The sequence below is a fragment of the Falco rusticolus genome, chromosome 4 (assembly GCF_015220075.1).
Source record: "Falco rusticolus isolate bFalRus1 chromosome 4, bFalRus1.pri, whole genome shotgun sequence".
Lineage (NCBI taxonomy): Eukaryota > Metazoa > Chordata > Aves > Falconiformes > Falconidae > Falco > Falco rusticolus.
The window spans coordinates 108,166,636-108,185,536 of record NC_051190.1 but is presented as its reverse complement, the minus strand read 5'-3'; the positions used below and the strand labels follow the sequence as shown (position 1 = coordinate 108,185,536).

General features: G+C 43.3%; 1 protein-coding gene across 6 annotated transcripts in view; it reads right to left on the bottom strand.

Annotated features, from left to right (window-relative positions):
* COLQ (collagen like tail subunit of asymmetric acetylcholinesterase) overlaps window positions 1–18,901 on the bottom strand; it is a 43,148-nt gene that overhangs the window by 5,299 nt on the left and 18,948 nt on the right. For 2 of the 6 annotated variants that reach the window (XM_037386666.1, XM_037386667.1), the window contains exons 6-16: window positions 17,653–17,724; window positions 15,198–15,260; window positions 14,128–14,154; window positions 13,432–13,476; window positions 12,687–12,722; window positions 11,683–11,763; window positions 7,081–7,177; window positions 5,086–5,225; window positions 1,524–1,643; window positions 794–914; window positions 19–112 (exon numbers count right to left, since the gene is read on the bottom strand). In XM_037386666.1, coding sequence (XP_037242563.1) covers window positions 19–112; window positions 794–914; window positions 1,524–1,643; window positions 5,086–5,225; window positions 7,081–7,177; window positions 11,683–11,763; window positions 12,687–12,722; window positions 13,432–13,476; window positions 14,128–14,154; window positions 15,198–15,260; window positions 17,653–17,724 — 896 coding nt within the window. The remainder of the gene's footprint in view (window positions 1–18; window positions 113–793; window positions 915–1,523; window positions 1,644–5,085; window positions 5,226–7,080; window positions 7,178–11,682; window positions 11,764–12,686; window positions 12,723–13,431; window positions 13,477–14,127; window positions 14,155–15,197; window positions 15,261–17,652; window positions 17,725–18,901) is intronic. The other 4 variants (XM_037386670.1, XM_037386668.1, XM_037386669.1 and 1 more) reach the window with 4 other exon arrangements.

Here is an 18,901-nt window from a genome sequence, read left to right as displayed (position 1 = left end):
TTCAGTGTTGGCTGATACCTGTTCTGAAACGTGAAGAAGCATCCCTTTGCTAGAACCAACCGAGTACCAAACCTGCTGTGTGTCAGCTGTAGATGGTGCCACGTGCTGCGCGCTGGGGAAGGAATCAAGTGGTAAAAGTAACTGAAAAGTAGAAGTGAAGGTTGCCACAGCTGCTTGTATGCTTATATGCTCTTTGCTACCCATAACCAGCAAAATGAAAGGAACCCTGACTAGACGGGAATCACATGTTGTATAAACGTAAATAGTGAAGGTAGTCGGCTGACACCTTCCTTACGCTAGTGAGCAACAAAATCCAAAGCAGTTTTACTGGAGCCAGGATCTGGCTTACTATTAGAAACAGCCAGCTTCAGCATCTGTCCCAAGGGGTTTTGTGGTGCACGGCAAAGGCACGCTGCGTCTTTTGGCGAGAAAGCCGGCAGCCCCCGGGGAAGGTGTGTATGTCAACCAGCTGCTGGACTTGGCCCCTGAAATGCAGTGGTTCTGCTCTGGCTGCAGACACTTCTGCTCAGCGAGGCACACAGTCCTCAGCGAGGACGCGTGGGAAGTGCTCGGTGACACATCGGTCTTGTGCAGGCGTGTGGCATCCACGTGCTCGAAGGGCCTCAGCTTTCGCACCGCGACCATTGTGCCTCCCTCCCCCCGTGCCCGCACTCAATCCGCAAACCACGCAAGCTCCTCCATGGAACACTTGTGTCAGTCAGACAGCAGCGTGGAAACAAGTGATGCCCCTTCCCTGGTGGAAAGGGGCTGCTCCTGCCACACTGCAACTTACTTATACAGCCATCAGTCACAACCGCATTGCCATCGTCACACTCTTCCCCGTCCTGTACGATCCCGTCTCCACAGGTACTGCCACCCTCAAAGCGGTAATCCACGGGATAGAAAGGGGTGAGCTGGCCAAACAAAGACACAGCGGTTACCGAACCGGACCAGGAGCGGCCTGGCTAGCAAACGGAGGGGGTGAAAGGCTGCAGGAGGCAGATCCTCAACCGAGTTTTCATATCCCACCATTTGGTGGTTCATGGGATTTATACAGGATCTGACCCAAAGTCCAGTGGACACAGGAAGGATCCTGCCGCTGATTTCAGCAGGACTCAGGTGAGCTCCTTGAAGCATTAACGAAACACACGGTTTCGGTTTGCAGGGTTTGTGTTTTTCCGCAACTTTGCACTCTGGTGAGTTTTGCCTCATTTTGTACTAAATAAAAAATGCTCTTTACTGTCGTAATTCCCTGGACTCAGCCCCAGTTTGTTCACCAGGGGAGCCTGGTTCACAGGGAGGTTAGCAAAACATGCACCACTGATGAGTTAATGCCTCAGTAATTAAGACCCCTGTGAACAGCAATCACAGAATTAGGTACAGTTGTGGCAGTGCTCAAAATTAAGCTTTTTCTCCATTTGTTTCATTGATTCTGTATGATGCCTTGAGTACAGAAGTATGTTCAGTGTTTAGAAATGAAACATACACTCACGAGTTTTCTGAGACCACAGTCACATTTTCACCTGGATTGGGAGCCATCCAAAGGTATCCTTGAAATACAAAGATCTCTGATCTCTTCTAAAAGCTAAGGCATTTTCAGTGTTTAACCGGTCCAATTCTTCTTGATTATTCACCACAAAAATCTGGGGCACAGAAAAAGAGGTGATCGGTAACCCTCTTAAGAAGTATTTTGGATTGTCACAGAATCTAGTTTTGCCAACCGACATACCAAATAGGTAAATAATTACACAGAAAAATGGTTTGGCGTTTGTTTTTTTTTTTTTTGGAAACAGAATAGTGTGAGAACTTACACCTATGGACTGCCAGACCATAAGTGGCTCCTTAGTGATGGGTAAGAACAGACACCAATTTCCAAAGGAGAATGGTCCTTCCTGAGCACCTAGCTATGGCTCCAATGGCCCCTATTTCAGAAAGCACATCCATGGGTAACGAAAATGCAAATACTTGTGTGAAATCATTGCTAAACTGTCAGATAAATGGTTAGATGCTGGAACAATTGCAAAATTCATAGGGGTGTAAGAGCTTTTTGTTGGTTTGCCTATCATTTTTTAGGCATGCTCGTGGCTACAAAATAAGTAATGCCTTGCTCAATGCAACCTTCACTTACCTTTTACTTCTTTGTACTTTGTTTAGATTTAATAGGCATTGAAATGCATGTTTCTTTACGTGCCTATACTTTGGTCTAAAGCCAAGTCTTCAATTAAACAGAAAAAAATCAGTTCAAATTGGAAAAATTAGTGCAAGCTGCTCTCTTACCCATCTTTTTTAACGTCTCAGTCACTGAAATTGGCTGTAAGGGGCATTTGGAAAGAGTATCTTCATTCAGCAACTTAATCAAATTAATTTATAGCAAGATTCAAACCATTTTTAAATTAAGAAAAAGCAAATGGAGGGCTTCTGAGCAAAATGGATTTAGGGCTGAGCCTGATTCCCACCAGCAGAAACAGAATTGGCTCTTTTTAAAACAAAGTACGCTGAAATTTTTACATGGCAGAATATTACCCTAGTCCTTGATAAAGGCCAATGTCATTAAAGAAGCATTGAATAAAAATGCCTTCAGCTTGAATGAAAAAAAGCAAAGAAATAGAAAACTAGTGAAGAACTGATTGTGTAAATGTGTGCAGGAGCTCAAGTCCCAGCCCCGGAGCTCTACGTTTCTCTTGAAATCAGTAGCAGATCTGTGCTCTCGGAAACTCTCTGTTCCAGATACTGGCCTTTGAAATTGCTGAAGATTTAAAAACCGGAATGAATCTTAGCCAGTGCCAGAAAAATGGCACTTTGTTTCCCAGGCTCTCCCCTCTTCTGGTGGTGCTGGCACCTGCGGAGCTGGTGGGTGAGCGGGTGATCGCGCTGGGGACACACTGCGGTCGGGGGCTGCTTTGGGAAACCACAGGACACCGGGACTGGGGCCACGGAGCACCGTCCCTGGGTCTTTTCCATGTGCAGCTATAGAAACCCTGACAACAGTTTTCAAGCAGTGCAAGGCAGGCTTCAAAGCTGCTACATGGGGATCTGAGCAGAATAAATAACAGCAATGTTAAGCTCAAGGGAGTAAGAAACAAATGGGGCAGGCAAATGGGGAGCTTTCAGAGCTGAGGCTTGCTTCTTTGCCAGCCTGCGCTTCTGAGAACAGAACGGCACTTGATCATCATCAAATGAGGGTTCACAGTGACAGTGTAGGGTACTTATGTTTTAGGTGGTTACACTCTCATTACCATCTTTTAAGATCAAATATGAAACTGTGCCTGATCGAGAAGGGGGTGCTAAGACCTACACAGAATTTGCAAGCCTTATACCTTTTCCTATGAGTTCTACATGCTGTGAAGTACAAGATAATTTTTTTGCAATAGCATGCAGCATGATGCAATATGCACCTTTGTTTCATGCACTTTCTTCTCTCACCATTATGTGTTGTTTTTTTTTAAAAAAAAGGGTGGGGTTTTTTGTAATGCAACACAGACAGGGATGAGTGAGCAGCTGACAAGACTTGCAGCACACTCATGCAAAAGATCGAGTTCAATCACCCAGTTTAATGGGCAGTGTTGTGAGCAGGTCCCTTTCACACCCTGAAACAGCTCTGTGAAAACCTGACAGATGGGGAAGTTAACAAAGCTAAGTGCTGATTACTGTCATTCAGAAAGGACCAGACACCAGCAATATCCACTTACATGAGTGGAGTGGCTGGGCTATACTGGTGCACGGCAGTGAGGTAGCAATTTCATTGCTGATTAAGTGCTACAATGCACAAAATAATAAGGTAGGGCCCAGCGGAAGGAAAAGGACAGAAACAGTATTTACAAAGCCCAAAGAAATCAGAGATGAAAAATCGCTCAGTCACTTCCCAGCAATTACTTGTCCTTTAAAATACTTTGTCCAATTTACTTGTAAAAATGGTTTCAAGAGGGCCAGAGATCGGAATTAGCTATATAAAGTGTAGGCCTACAGACAGGAACTCAGAAGTCCGACTCCCATGGTTTGTGAACCAAAAACTCCTTTTTGATTCAGGGTAGAGGGTCTGTGCTTTGGGGAAAAGTTCTATTGTATATGCAAAATGCTTGACTCCAGTATTCAATTCTGAAATTACTGTCTTTGCAGAAGAAGATGCGAAAAATAAGCAAGAAAGAGATGCTTATTTCACTGACCGATCTGAAATATGTTTCAATTTGCTGAAATAACAGATTATATATGTATAGCAGGAGATGGAAAAGAGCATTCTCAGGCTTCAAAAAAAGTTTTCTAAAACATGTGCTGTGTTACTGGTGGTTTGAAATAGCCGCTTTTTGGCACCACAGTCACACAACCCTCAGACTAGTTATGAGACCAAATTCTTTTGCACCGACTGAACCTAGAGGTTTTGGGTACTAGAAATGACACACTGTCTGCATACAGACATCCTCCCTGTTAAATCCAAAATACTTGTAAGTACAACACCTCTAACTGTAAAAGTACTTAAGAACTGCTGTTGTGGTTTAACCCTAAGTGCAACTAAGCACCACGCAGCCACTCACTCACCACCCCCGGCCCCCAGTGGGAGGGGGAGGAGCATCAGGCAAAAAGTAAAACTTGGGGGTTGAGATAAGAACGATTTAGTAATGAAAATAATAATAATAGCAATAACAAGAATTGTAATGAAAAGGAGAGAGGAGGAGAGAGGAATAAAACCCCAAAGGAAAAAAAACAACCGAGTAATGCACAATACAATTGCTCGTGACCGATGTCCAGCCCATCCCGAGGCATCAATTGGCAGGCTCTGGCCAACCCCCCCCACCCTGTTTATATACAGAGCATGACATTCTGTGGTATGGAATATCCCTTTGGCCAGTTCAGGTCAGCTGTCCTGGCTCTGCTCCCTCCCAGCTTCTTGTGCACCTGCTCACTGGCAGAGCATGCAAAACCGAAAAGTCCTTGACTTCAGAGTAAGCACGACTTAGCACTAGCTAAAGCATCAGCGTGTTATCAATATTATTCTCACACCAAATGCAAACCACAGCATTGTACCAGCTACTAGGAAGAAAACTAACTCTATTCCAGCCTAAACCAGGCAAACTGCTCACATCCTCTTACCGCAGGGACTTTGGGAAAATTGTATCCAAACGCATGTTCCTCATACAGCGGGTTATTCACGTGTTGCGGGGATCTGCAGAGACACCTCCCTGGAGGCCCTGGCAGTCCTCTTTCCCCTTTTGGTCCTATTGCGAGTTGCCCTGGGAAGCAAAATACCAGGTTGCCTCGTTATGAAGTTAATACACAACACCCAAATGTAGCCTTAGTGGAAAAAGTACAGGTCAGGTGGATATATGCATTTATCTAAGTTTTCAGATATGCATATGTCCCACCAAATCCACCGGGAACTAAGGTAAGGGATTACCAGAACCACCAATTCAGCACTTCAGGAGGAAGAGCTGAGTTTGTACCACAGTCATATTATTTCAGATCACTTTGTAAATTATTCTATCAACTTTACAGAGAAAGAGAGAGACTGTTTGCTTAGAACAATTGTCAACCTGTTTGAAGCTACAGAAATTTAGGACATGATGAACACACAGATCACTCTACAGCACCTGTGCACCAAGTTTAGTAGAGTCAGTCTGTATACATCCACAACACATTGGACTTGTGCACTTGTAAAACCACTTGTACAATGCTGTTTCAGAGGTCTCTGTACAGGAAAACCCAACTAGAAATACAGGAGTGCTACAAATAAAAATAATAAAAAAAAAAATACTGCTTTTTGACTTTCAAACTTTGGCAAGGATGTGCTACTCCGCAGAAGTAGACTGTGAGCCAACATGTTCATACTGCAAGGAGTGATATCATTACAGAAAGGTCTTTCAGGATTCAGAATTGATATTCTAGAGGGAAAAGATTAACAAGCCCGACACATAAACTTTCTGTGGATGAAATAAAGCCTTTAAAAAGTAATCTCAAGATTCTGGCTGCCTTCCCATTGACATGGTGAAAATTCTGCCCTCTGAAAACTTCCAGCTAATTTACTCAAGGCAAAGATGTTTCATAATGGAAGGCGTGAGACGTGAAGATTCTGAAGCAGCCCCCAGCTTCACAGATGTACCATTTCCACACCACCACAAGAAGAGACCTCCTGCCCACTAATGTAAGCAAGAGAAGAAAAGGGAACGCAAAATGGAAGAGGGCATTGAACAGATGGGCAGCAGCACAAGCAGTTGTTGTCCATTTCAAGCAACAGCAACTTCCAATCGATTTTGCTTTTTTCAGATACTTTAGTATATATCCTTGTTGAGAAAACCCTGTTTATGCTTTTCTTTTCAGATACTTTAGCGCATATCTGGGTTGAGAAAACCCTGCTTGAAGGTTCACTGTCACCAAACATCATGGCTTGTGTATTGTCCTTCATGTCTATGCTTGGTCTCACAAGCTGCCCAGAGTTCATGCACATGCATAGCTTTGAAGCTGTACAATTATCTATCAGTTACAGAATTTTTCTTGTGATTTCTGCAACATGCACAATTGCAGCAAGCAGAGATCTCCAGCACTTAATTAAAGAGAGAATTTTTCTCCACCGCCCCTTTTTCCCTCTGACTCCTATCCCTTTCCTTCTCTTCCCTTCTTCCCTTAATGCCGTTGTGACTTGAGCCTCATCTGTTTTTCCTTTACAGAGCTGCAGAGGGTGAGGATGTCCTGGCTGATTAGGAAACGCAATCTTTCACTGTAAGCCAGGGTATCTGGAGAAGCAGCAAACCTTTGATGATGGAGATTAACTAGTCCCTCCAAGGCTGCCAGATGGCTTTTCATCATACCCATCTACCGAAGCCCCACAGGAATTGCATAGGCCATGTTTCTGGTTTTATTTGAAACACCAGAAGCCATCATGTAGGTTTTCAAGTAAGGTATAGAGTTCTTACACTGGACAAGGATGGTGTGGCCTGCCTTTGGAAGGAATCCTCTCCTTGCTGTCAGTGGGGAAGCAAATGAAGCCCTGCAGCGCTTTTTGTAAAGGGGTCTGTGTGGCCGTATGTGATGAGTCAGGAGGGGCTGGGCAGCAGGGACACTGTGTAGGAGATCCCCTGATCTCCCGCTTACCTGATCCTGAAGGTCCAGGGGGGCCTGGCTGGCCAGAAGGACCAGGCCTTCCAGGTGGACCCATGATACCTGCAGGTCCAACGTCTCCCTTTAGTCCCTAGGATTGAAGAGACATCCATTTATTTGCTGAACTATTAATAACACACAAGCTCTTCCAGCCAGCAGTGGTTTCCATTTCAAGAAAGCCAAGACATTTGCCAACAGAAGCACGCAGCATGAGCTAGTCATGACCCCAGGGAAGAGCTGCTGTCCTCTTCTAGTGATGACAGAAGAACATGTCCAGGCAGACTTCTGTTCCTAAATGTGAATGGTCCCAGAGATCTGTTCTGTGTGGAGCCAGGGATCACCCTGCTCTGCCTTCAGTCTCTTGGTAGCCTTCTTTAAGGATGCCTTTCTGCCTCTGGTAGCACTCTAAGAGTCAGCACGGCTCAGGAAGAAAGGGCTGGTGGAGCTGAAGCAGCTGACCCTGGAAATCCTTAGTTATTGCACTAATACACACTGGGGGAAAAAAGAGAAAATTCACTAAGGGCGTGGCAAAAGCTTCCACAGTGACATTTCCCAGCCTTAGGGCACAGCCTTTCAGAAGCACACTAATGACTTTGAGGTCCACGCTGTTTTCAGAAGCACTTTAGGTGCCTGGACTCCTGTATCTCTTTCCTGTATTCACTTTCACCATGGGTATAGCTACGTTAAAAAATCATCACAAGGCAAGCAAGGGCTTGGCTTTACAAAGTGCAAGCTAGCGCATGGCAACATGATGCTGACAAATGGTGTCCCTCCGACACCCTGCCACTCAGTCAAAATGCTGTAAAATTACCTGTGGGAGATAAGCTTACGCAGTTACCATACAGTAGCCAATATTCTGTAAAATCAGCCCTGATTTGCCTCATAGGAGCTTGTTTGTGCAACCACGTCCTTAGGCATTTGGAAGTTTCACTGCAGAACTGTTTAGCACCTTCCTATTTTTGCTCCTGAATTTAATACGGCAACACTTATTAAAAATAACCATGTTTATCTTCCTGCTCATACACTCTCCAAGGCTTGGGATTTCTCAGCTTTGTATTTCAGAAGTGTATTACATAGCTTAAAGTTTAAATAACTGATTTGATTTTTATGTAACAGCATACATTAGTTAGCATAACAAAAATGCTGTGTATATGTAAGCTTTCTTTTAATGACAAAGGAGATTAATTCCTTGAAGTTGGTGTAATTTCTTGTCAATATGCATTCATGGGCGTGTGATGAGTGGTTGCACGTTTAATTTCAGAGTAACTTAGCATATGTAGTAATATATGTTAAAATTGTTTGTTGTTATATAATATGTTGTATCCCATGGATATGCCTCAATGTCACTTGCACTGTTACAACAGAGGAAGGTTGATTTTGCCACGGTCCATAAAGAACTAATTGAATATTTGCTTTGTTTAATCCTATTAGGTAAACTCTGTGCCATCAAAATATTCCAGGATTTATGTGAATGTCAGCGATGCTGACTCCTAATTACTTCTTACACTATCCAACATGGAACTAGCAGACCAGGATTTTGGAGCCCCAGAGAAGTCTGTGGGAAAGCTCTTTCCCCCACACAGCAGTGATCTGGCGGAGGCAAGCCAGTGCCAGTCCGACGTGTGCTGCCTGAAAACGAGCTGCCTTCTGTGCCTCCTGCTTTGGAGGAATGACTGCTTAATGCTCTCTTGTTTAGCACAGATTGATTAAATAACAACGGGGGAGATTTTTTTTTTTTTGATTTTTTTTTTCCTTGTTTCTTTTCACATGCACCCATGGCATTCAGAGAAGCTTTCCACATGGACAATATTTATTTTCCCCTCCTTTCTTTCCAAGCAACATTACGTAAAACCCTAAGTCATTCCTCCTCAGCAAGACTGAAACCCTAAACTTGCTCCTTAGGGTGAAATCCCAGGTTACAAAGCTCTGGGTGTTATATCCCAGTTAGGGGGCAGTGAGGCCCTGACTGGCCTCCTGGCCACCTCTTAGGGAGAGCCTGCCCCAGAGGCAGCGGAGAGCTGAAGTCGGTGAGATAATCAAGACGTATCTCAAAATGGAAGTGGAAGTGACACCTTCCTAATTTAGCTGCTTTTATCTAGGGATGTCAGCTGGATCAGGGGGCAGGAAACGGCTCCATGTCGATGGAAACGATCCTCTCCGCTGAGCAAACAGCCAGGCAACCGCAGCGCTTACGGGCAGCAGCCAGACCCACACAGCCTTAAAATGCCACTCTTAAGTTTTTTCAAAGGATTAGAAAAGTAGAAAGGAAATAACTCATTCACCAATTACAGAGAGGGGAACCCAGTGTTCACGTAGAAGATTTATGCTGAAATTGCTTTCAGGGCACCAGAAAGGTGTTTGTGTACTGAGCCTTGGCCCGGGATATCCTAATTTAGGGCCAGACTATAGTTCTTTTAGTCAAACTGATTGTTGCCTGAAATTATGACACGCTTTATGTCACCAGATTTAGACTGAGACACTGTGTAATATAACAAAATGTCTAAGGTGAAGTAAGCAGTGCACTGTGTTGAAGCTGATCTGCAGGCACTGCGTCTTCTCTTTGCCTTATGCTACAGAAAGACATTCTGTGTGTATTCCTTTGGCAGGGCAGATGAGCAGAGTTTTTAAAGAAATAATAGCAAAAAGCACACATCAGCTTTTAAAACCTGACAAATCAAGGACAAAAAACCTATTTCTTGTGGGTCGTCTGGCAGACTTACATTGCACATACCTTCCTCACTGGAGACCTATTATTCCTTTCCTAACATCCAGCTTTTAATTTTTCCCTACAATGCTTATTCTTTCACTTCAGACATTAGCTGGTGGCATCAGAAAAACGGTGAAGCAGGCATGCACCTATGTTTGCAGTGCTGGGCATAACCAGGTTGCAAATAAAATATGTTCAGCTAAGCCCATTAACCACAGCATCTACAAACTCCTGCGTTTCAGCAGACGTACAGCGTACCAAGAATAAATTCCCTTCCCTGTTAGTCAGCAGAAGGGAACAGGCTCTACAGGTGGCAATTCAGAGCACCAGGAGCTGGTCTCCTTTGTAGCCCCGATATCATTGCTTAAAATAAATACAAAAAGAAAGGTGCACTCCTAGAGGCCCATTTGGTAATTTATACAGGTAGCTATACCAATATTGCTACCCCCTTGGAAGACGCTAGAGTGGAGGAGTCAGAATCAAATTCGCGCACAATTCCTGATCTTTACAATTCATCTGAAAGTCTGAAAAAAATAGTTTCGCCAACATAATTATTTTGGGCTGTAAGGACAGACCATTTGTCAACCACTGCATTCCTGAACAGCTTCCATACTACATTACCATCCCTTAAGGTCACTAGGTGTCTTCCCAGTCTTTCTCAGAGCAGAAGAATCTGTCCCTGGCACGCAGTACTATGGCGAGAGCCGCCATATAAATATCCAGCCTAGCAAATCAGTCTTGGTTTAGAGTTAGCAGGGGAAACACAAGAAACAGAGAGGGTGTTTTAGTGCTTTGGTTCTTTGCACGGTGTGTAGGACATTTCCAAGGCCCTGCAGCTCTGCAAGCTGATCCATGTTGACCAACACCTGGGCCTGGGCAAAGCCTGACTGAAGCCAATTGGATGGTGCTGACAGAAAGCATCGTCCAGGTGGGCCCAGCAGCAAGGGCAGAGCCTGAACGGGCACGAGATGCACACTTGGTCCTTGGGCTAGAGACCAGGAGTGTATTATAGTGTAATACAGGACTGAGGTTTGGATGTGTAGACCAGCAGTTTTCATTGCCACAGACCACGCACCAGTTTAATCCGTTACAGCACACCATTCTCAGTGTACCGGCAGCCACTGCCAGGGCACACAAGCAGTGTTTTTCTAGCAGCAGTGTAGCTCTTTGCACTGGTGAGCCGGGGAGAAAATTCACGGACAGGCAATGAGACCTCCCTTGCAAGATGCTGACACTGCCTGTCTGCCCAGAGCTGAGGTTACGGGGAACTAGTTTTTGTAGCATGCACAGCAATCCCTCCCTCATCCAGAGCCCCAGAAAGCCAGTGTTTTCCTACAAACCTTCCTTCACTCATCCCAGTAATCTATTTTCTCGAGGGGAAGAGGATGGCACCTGGGCAGGCTGAAATGTGTTGAGTTTTAGATATACCCCATTCGCCGTGCCTGGAAATCAAGCAGCCCTGCTCCCTAAGTCAGCTTCAAGGTTGGCATCTACAAAGTGTAGGGCACCACAGCATTACCTCCTAAGCTGCCTGAGACCTGGACCTCACACCAGCACGCTAGCCATCAGGTGGGGCTGGGACCATAGCAATGTGTTGCTTAGGATTCAAAGGAGGGGTTCAAGGTCTATTCAACGAGTTTGTTACCAATCTAGGAAAAACAGAACTTTCCCCATACTGCACGGTCAGGGGACTGAGTGCTACAGATAAGGCTGCAGCCCTACAGCTGAGGCTTTAGCTCCTGTGTAGCCTGTGTGAGGTGTCCCAGGGCTTCTGCCTGCTCCCCATGTGATGAAGCGCGTGGTACCACGAGAGCACAGACCACACCATCGTACACCATGACCACGCAGATGCCGTGAATCGCGGGGAAGAAGAAACATTTTGGTCCTACTTGTTTGCCTCGTTTTCCGGGTCTTCCTATAGGTCCTCTGTGTCCTGGTACTCCGGATTGTCCCTTCGGGCCCATCTCTCCCTTGGTGAGTGCAGAGGGGGAAGGAAGAAAGATGTCAGTACATGGTTATACCTGCCCTTACACAAGGCAGCAGATGGACAGTGCTTTCATTCACACAGTTCCTCTAGATAATGCCAGCACCGTTTCTTTTTCAGAAATCCAAAATTATAATTGAATATTTTAAAACAAGCATAAAGTAAAAAATACCTCTTACAATTTATCCACCTTTCCCTGAAAAATCCTTTCCTAAAGAGAAGGCCAAATGGAGGGATCAGAAACACGCTCAGGGACTTGAATAGGTCAAGGCTAGCAAAACTCTCTGACTCCTTGGCAACATCTTGCTTTGCTGCTAAGATGCATGTGTAATAAAATCACTCAGGGAAAGGGCAGTGAAATTACTCATCTTCTAGCCTCCTTAAAAGCAACCATTATTTCTTTATCCTAACTTCAGAGATAAGATGTGATAAGATTGATAAGATTATCCTCCTTTAGGCTTTCTATCCTTAAGTCAATGTCTGAATTTTGATTGTTTTTTAAGTACAGAATAACAATGACATAAAAACTGGTCAGGGTTATCCCTACTATTTATAGTAATGCTATTTTGATTCAGAGTATCAAGAAGGAAATATTTATTAGCTTCAAGCGAATAAACCCCAAACAACTAGGGCAGTTATAAATCTGTAATTAAGAGTTTGAATATGTTGAGGATAGGAGGAAGATTATAACTAAACCAATGTTCTGGGGAAAAACAGAGAAACAACAAACAGTTAAACCTCAGAGTTTTCTCCTATGACAAAAAGCCTAAATAATTTGATGAAGTCCAAGAAGTGTTGGTCATTGAGTCAAGCAAGACTTTCAATGTCTTATCCTTTTGAGGATGTCCCCGAAGCCACTCATTCACCATATGTCAGCACTTAACTCCCCAAGACACCATGTTCACTTACTTTTTGTCCCAGCATTCCAGGGAAGCCTATTTCTCCCTACAAAGTAAAAGGAGAAAAATCATCAAAAAATGTGGAGTGACCTTTGACAAAGCAGCACCTTTCTTGGAAGGAAGAAAACCAAGTCCTGTGTATTGATACCAGTTAAAGAATCTTGCACTGCAGTTCAGCACTGTGGGTGATGCAGTAGTTGGAGAATTATAAGCAAAATTTTACGGTAAAGTCCTTTGTACAGTAACACTACTCCTCTGTCTGGTCCTCTGCTGCCTGCTTCTGCTCCTCCAGCAAAAACATCCTGGTTGTGCTTTTGTCTAAGCCCACGTTTGGGAATGGCATGTCTCCGTTTACATCAAAAGCAGTTTACTTTTCTTTTCTTAGTTAAAAGGACCCCCCAGCCACAAATCTCACTTCCCCCCATCCCAGCATTATCCTGTGACCAGCTAAAAGCATCTTGGCAAGCTGTCCTGGTTCTGGACTGCACAGGCCAGGAGGGACCGAGGTTCCTTCCAGGAAAACCCCCCTCTGGCTCACCAACACTGCCGGGGCTGGGGGCAGATGGACACGAAGGCTGCCCCACTGCCCTCCCGTCAGGCAGGACCACCGCCTTCCCTCGCCACTCTTGCCCTCCCAGAGAGATGCCTCCAGGCTCCCTTCCTCCACACCGCTGCTGTTTTTCACTATCAGAAGGATGTTAGTCCTGGTGTGCACGTGCAGCTAAAGCTCACAGCCATTGGGAAAAGAAAACTACCTGGTCTCCTTTGACTCCTTTGTCACCCCTGTCACCTCTGGATCCCTGGAGAGAGATAACAGGGTGACAACAGCTTAATTACTACCATTTCATCAGGAAACAGAAAGTATTTCTCCTACATTACGCGCTATTTGGAGTCACGCAGAATACATTCATATCTTCCGAGTAAGGTATATGGTAGATACCCTAAAACGTTTCCTTATTACTTTCATTGACATTGTAACAGAATTAGAAGTAAGGTTTGTAGGAAAAGGGACTCATTCTCCCCAGATAATTACTTTAAATACGTGCTTTCCTGGACATAATACTTCCAAACTTGATTTTTTCCCCTAGCTGGCTTCATCCAAGTTCAGGTCCCACTGTGAGGTCTTACAGTAAAAACTGTCTCTGTGCCGAAGTGTATATAGCCTAAATAAACCAGACCAACAATTAAGGATTGTTATACCCATTCTACAGATGGGGAAATTGTAGTGAGGTGCACTGCAGTAACTTGTTCACGAGAAGACAGGGTGTAAAACTCACTTCTTCAGCATCCCAGCCCAAGCCACAAGACTGTGCTCCTTCTCGAGGCTTGTTTTTGTTTCCTAGAGGGACCTTTAGACTTCAGCAAAGTTCAATCTCATTTCTACAGTTACTTTTTTTTTACATAACTGTTTGCAGTTGTTAAATTATACATTATTCTATTTTCACACTGACCTTTTCTCCTCTAGTTCCAGGAAAACCCTAAAGGGAATGATAGATAGTTTAATGCTTCTTGCTTTCAAGATCACCCAAGAAGCCGGACTTTCAAACTTTGAAGTGAAGAAAAATAATGAAGCAAAAATAATTAATTGCATCAATTTGCAAATGCAAATGAATTTTTATAGCTTCTAAAATTGCACTGAAACAGAACTCTGAAACATTAATTAAAGTCAAGACAACTCAGTCCAAAAGCCAACGTGAAAAGCCAGGTAAAAAGCCAGCAGGTTTGATATTGCTTTAAAATTGAAAGAAGGGAAATTAAATGTAACTGAAAGTGAATAAAGCCTTAGATGCCACAATTAATAATCTAAAATAATTTTAGCAATAATCTTTGTTTTCTGTTTTTTTTATTTGTTGTTTTGTTTGTTTTCCTCCCCCTGTGGAACATTCTTAAATTATACTGAAGTAATCTTCAAATGTGAAGATTACTATAAAACCGAGCTTCTCTTAAATATGCAATAAACAATAATGTTCAGCTCTTCTTTCCAGTCCTTTATTTGAAAAAACTGATTACTTTTTTTTTTTTTTTCCAAATACCTTAAAATACTGTGGCTTAAATTTGTAAAGGCATAGGCCATGCTGCAGGCAATGATGTGCAGACACTGAACATCCAGACCAAATTGTGCTTACTATCCAACTGTCGATACATAGGCATCGTTTTAGAAAAGGAGCAAAATTTTCTCCACAGTCTTATGAGGTGGGTGGAAAACGTTGCAGACATGATTTAATGCTGCAGATATACTTAAAAGCTCCAGTTTTCTATGGGATACAATTATATATGAATTTTGCTTTTACAATAAGTTTTTGCGTTACAATAATTTATACCAAAGCATTTTAACGAAAAGTCAAAAACACAGCCAAGCCCAATCAGACAACATAACCTTGCTTGAAGGAGAACATATCTTTTTAGCTGTATTAGAAAATAGATATCTTGATAAATGCTTTCCAGCAAAGTCACGAGGGAAGCAGCTGTCAGCAGAGTGTTAGAAACCAATGTCTGAAAATGCAGCGGTAGGTTAACAAACCTTGGAGCCCATTGGTCCTCTTGTACCTGGCAATCCCATCACACCCAACTCTCCCTTTTCACCCTAAAGGGGTCAATAAAGAGAGTTATTGATTGTGGCTCTCTGATGAGGTCATACTTGAACGTCTGACAGTTTAGCGGTTCAGGTTTTATGTCAAATGGTTGAGACAAGCCTGACCTTGGTGTAGCACTGCAGTCAGAGGTCTGTATTGCAATTGTATTCTGCCTGAGTCCTCATCTTATTCTTCTATTTGCATTTTCTTGGGTGTGTAACTTGTGCTTCAGTTTTGCCAGATGCTATTAAAGGACATGCAAGCAAACCTCAGCAGCGCTGCATCCTTTTTCTGCAGGAAGGTGCATTGTCTCTACCCAGCATCACTTCCACTGAGTCGCAGAAAATAAAGGTTTTTTTTGCTGCAAGCCTTTATGGTTTGGGGAGGTGTAGTGTGCTTTTATTGTGGTTTTGAGACACCATGTGCTTTACAGTGGTTTGGAGCCAGTAAATCATGAAAAGGCTTTACAACAGCTTCTCTGGCTGCTGTCAGCTAATTATATCTAGCGTGAAATACAGAGTAGTCCCCGCAGACATGCAGCAGCACTACCAGCAGAATACAGTTGGCTCTCATTCTCCTTTGGCTTTCACTGTCCTAGAAATGGAGAGGATTTTCGTGTTGGCTGCTGCCCTGGCAGAAGTTCAGAAAAGACTTGAAGAAACAAAGTAGGAGAAGTAAGTATTGGACCAAGGCTGTGTCAAAGAAGGAGAAGACAATGAAGGAGACCCAGCTGAAGAAACAGAAGGCACGGAGATGGGAATGAGAAAAAAACTCAAACAGCAGCTTACTGAAGATTTACAGCAAGTAGAGGATGCAGCAAATGACTGCAGTGAAGATGAGTATCAGGAGTTTGGGAAGATCAGAGATGAAAAGAAGAGAAAGGCAAGAGAGACACAGCCAATGGAAGTGAGCACAGAGATCTGCTGGCCTCTGTTCCACTGGAGCCTTCATTGACAGGCAGGAAACCAAAATTTATGAAGACTGGAAGAAGTGAAAGTGTGAACCCATCTAAAGAACAGAGGAGACAGGTATCAGAGGAGACAATAAAAGCAGAAGAATTTGAATCAAAAGCAAGTAGGACTTGCAGTCAAAGTTTAGGAAAAACTATGACTATTGAATGCAAGGGGTGCTTCTAGAAGTGCAATGAAAAAGCATAACAATAGATGAAGAGGAGACAAATCAAAATTCAGGAGACTTCATAAATAGAACCAGAGCTTATATAAGGAAAAGGCCAAGTGAATGAATGAGTTTTCTGACTGCTCTGCTCTCAGTACTAACGTAGGTAGACTTTACCTACTCTCAGGTAGTTGGATCTTCCTTCTGCCCTCACTGCTCCCACTGTGGGAAATCATATCACACAGTGCATTTGGGGGGCACACCTTTTCCCAGTTCAAAGTGAACATCAGCTCCTTTTAAGTACATACTCTCTTACTGCTTGCCTGCATTCCCACATAATACAATATGTTGTTCTTCATCTAACATAGCTGTGAAGAGCTTGAGGGTCTGCTTCTCAGGTGTGGCTTCAATTCAGAAGTCATCTACTATTATTCTTGTAGGAGCAAGAGCTACTGCATCACATCCTCTGAGGTGGAGGCACCAGACTTCGTGGAGCACATGAAGAGTCAAAGGTTTACTGGGAAATGCAGTTTCAAACTAAACATTGTGTGCAGTCCTTTTGCCTGACGCATACTGGATTGAAGAAAAGCAAGTAATCTCAAGAGTCCCAGTAGAAACTCTATATACCATGGCTCCTGTGAAGAACTGTATATCTTTCGCATAAGATAATACTTAGTAAAGGGCTGTCCTGCATCTTTTTTTTTAATATAAAAAATGCAGAGGAAGCGAACACTGCAGTAGCAAAGTGTGTCCTACCATTTCTTCTGCTGTTGGTTATTAAAAATCACAGGAATGAATGTTTGGGAATGTATGGAAATGAACTTCAAAGATGTGATCAGCTATCCTCATGGTTTGTAATCTCTTTCCTGATACCACCCTCGTATTTTGCCTCAGCTGACACGAGCATGCAGTTATGCTGCCAAGAAGTGTGCATTCAGGCAAAGAGATCATCATAAAGAACAGTCCTAAAGATGATGATCAGTTTTGAAACACTGATCTGTGTAATTGTGAGACACCAGTGGTTATGAATGAGTCTTCATTAGACTGATTTTCAGTTTCCCTTTGACATATTTTAATCGACATAAGAAGTACTACAGGGACCAGGCTGAAGGTGGAGTAACCTAACCCTAGACTGGGCAGGTCTTTGCAGAGCAGTGTGAGAAAAGGGACCAGCACTGCTGCAGCTTCCCAGTCTCCAGCAGACAGTGGTTTAGAGACTTCCTGAGACAACTGCTCTGTTCAGGTCGTGATGTTGAACAGCTTATTCCATGTGAATTTTAGACTTACCTTCGGTCCTACAGGTCCAGGCCATCCTATCGGTCCTGGCATCCCAGGGACGCCCGGGGGACCTGGTCTACCCTTGAACGGAAAACACCGATTACAATGATTCATGTAACATCATTCCTACACACAGGGCTCCACTGCAGACAGGAGATACAGAGGAACAAAATCTTTTCAGGAAAAGACCTGCGAATGATTCTTTACCTTGTTTTTAATACAAAAAAATACTGTATTATATTCATAATGAATATATTCATTATGCTACTGGAGGAAGTGTGGGCTTACAGAAATACCAGGTTATACTGATTCAAATAAGTAGATCAGTTACAGAGTAAATCTACATGCAGTCAAAATAATCATCCTAAAATCCCAGTATCAATAACTGAAATTCTACTGTTTTTTTTGTCAGAAGAGTAGGTACCGACGCACTGTGATTAAGGTTTGCACTCTCTTGTAGGTTGGAGTGAGTCTCTCTGAGACATTACTGTTTTGAACACTTGAATTTATATAATATTTTTGTTCACTGTAGGGCATTTGCAATTTAGATTAAAGAAAAAGGCCTCTTGTTTATGTGTTTCGTATTTATTTGGATTACTGATTGGTAGCTGGTGTTAGAATCCTTTGTATATTATTAGAAGGGTGTTAAAATCCTTGGTGTATTATTAGAAGGGTACTTCTTTTCCTGGTTAGTGACTACCCCCTGCATATCTCTGATTTCATCCTGCATTTCTGCCTTCTTTTAAAGTTAATTACATTAAATGAAGGTATTTAGTGACCAAGATAACGTATTATGTTTCATCACATGTAGGGGTACATATTTTTGACAATATATCATGGCTCATATGTCACCAAGTATAGTATTGTAGTCAGCATATTGCATCGATGCCAAAACTCTGTTTGGTGTAATCATTAATGGTTATTCCTCCTTTGGGGGTATTTGGCCAAGTCTTATTTAGACTTCAGGGGAGTAAAAAGTTTGATTTTGCTTTGGGCTTTTTTTAATACACCTTTTATGACAGCTCCCATACTCTGCTTCCTCTGTCCACAGAGACATAGTCCAGGTAACTTCCTACTCTGTAACACTCGCAGTGTCTGGCCAGAGCTGCACGCTCTTACGGAAGGAATCTCTTGCATTCAAGGCAGCTGGGACAGGTCTCCAAGCCAGAGGGTCCAGCTCTCCAGCTGTGCACCCAGAGCTCCCTACCACCCACCCTGGGTACCAGGGGAAGCGGCACAAACAGGTTAAACTTTGACA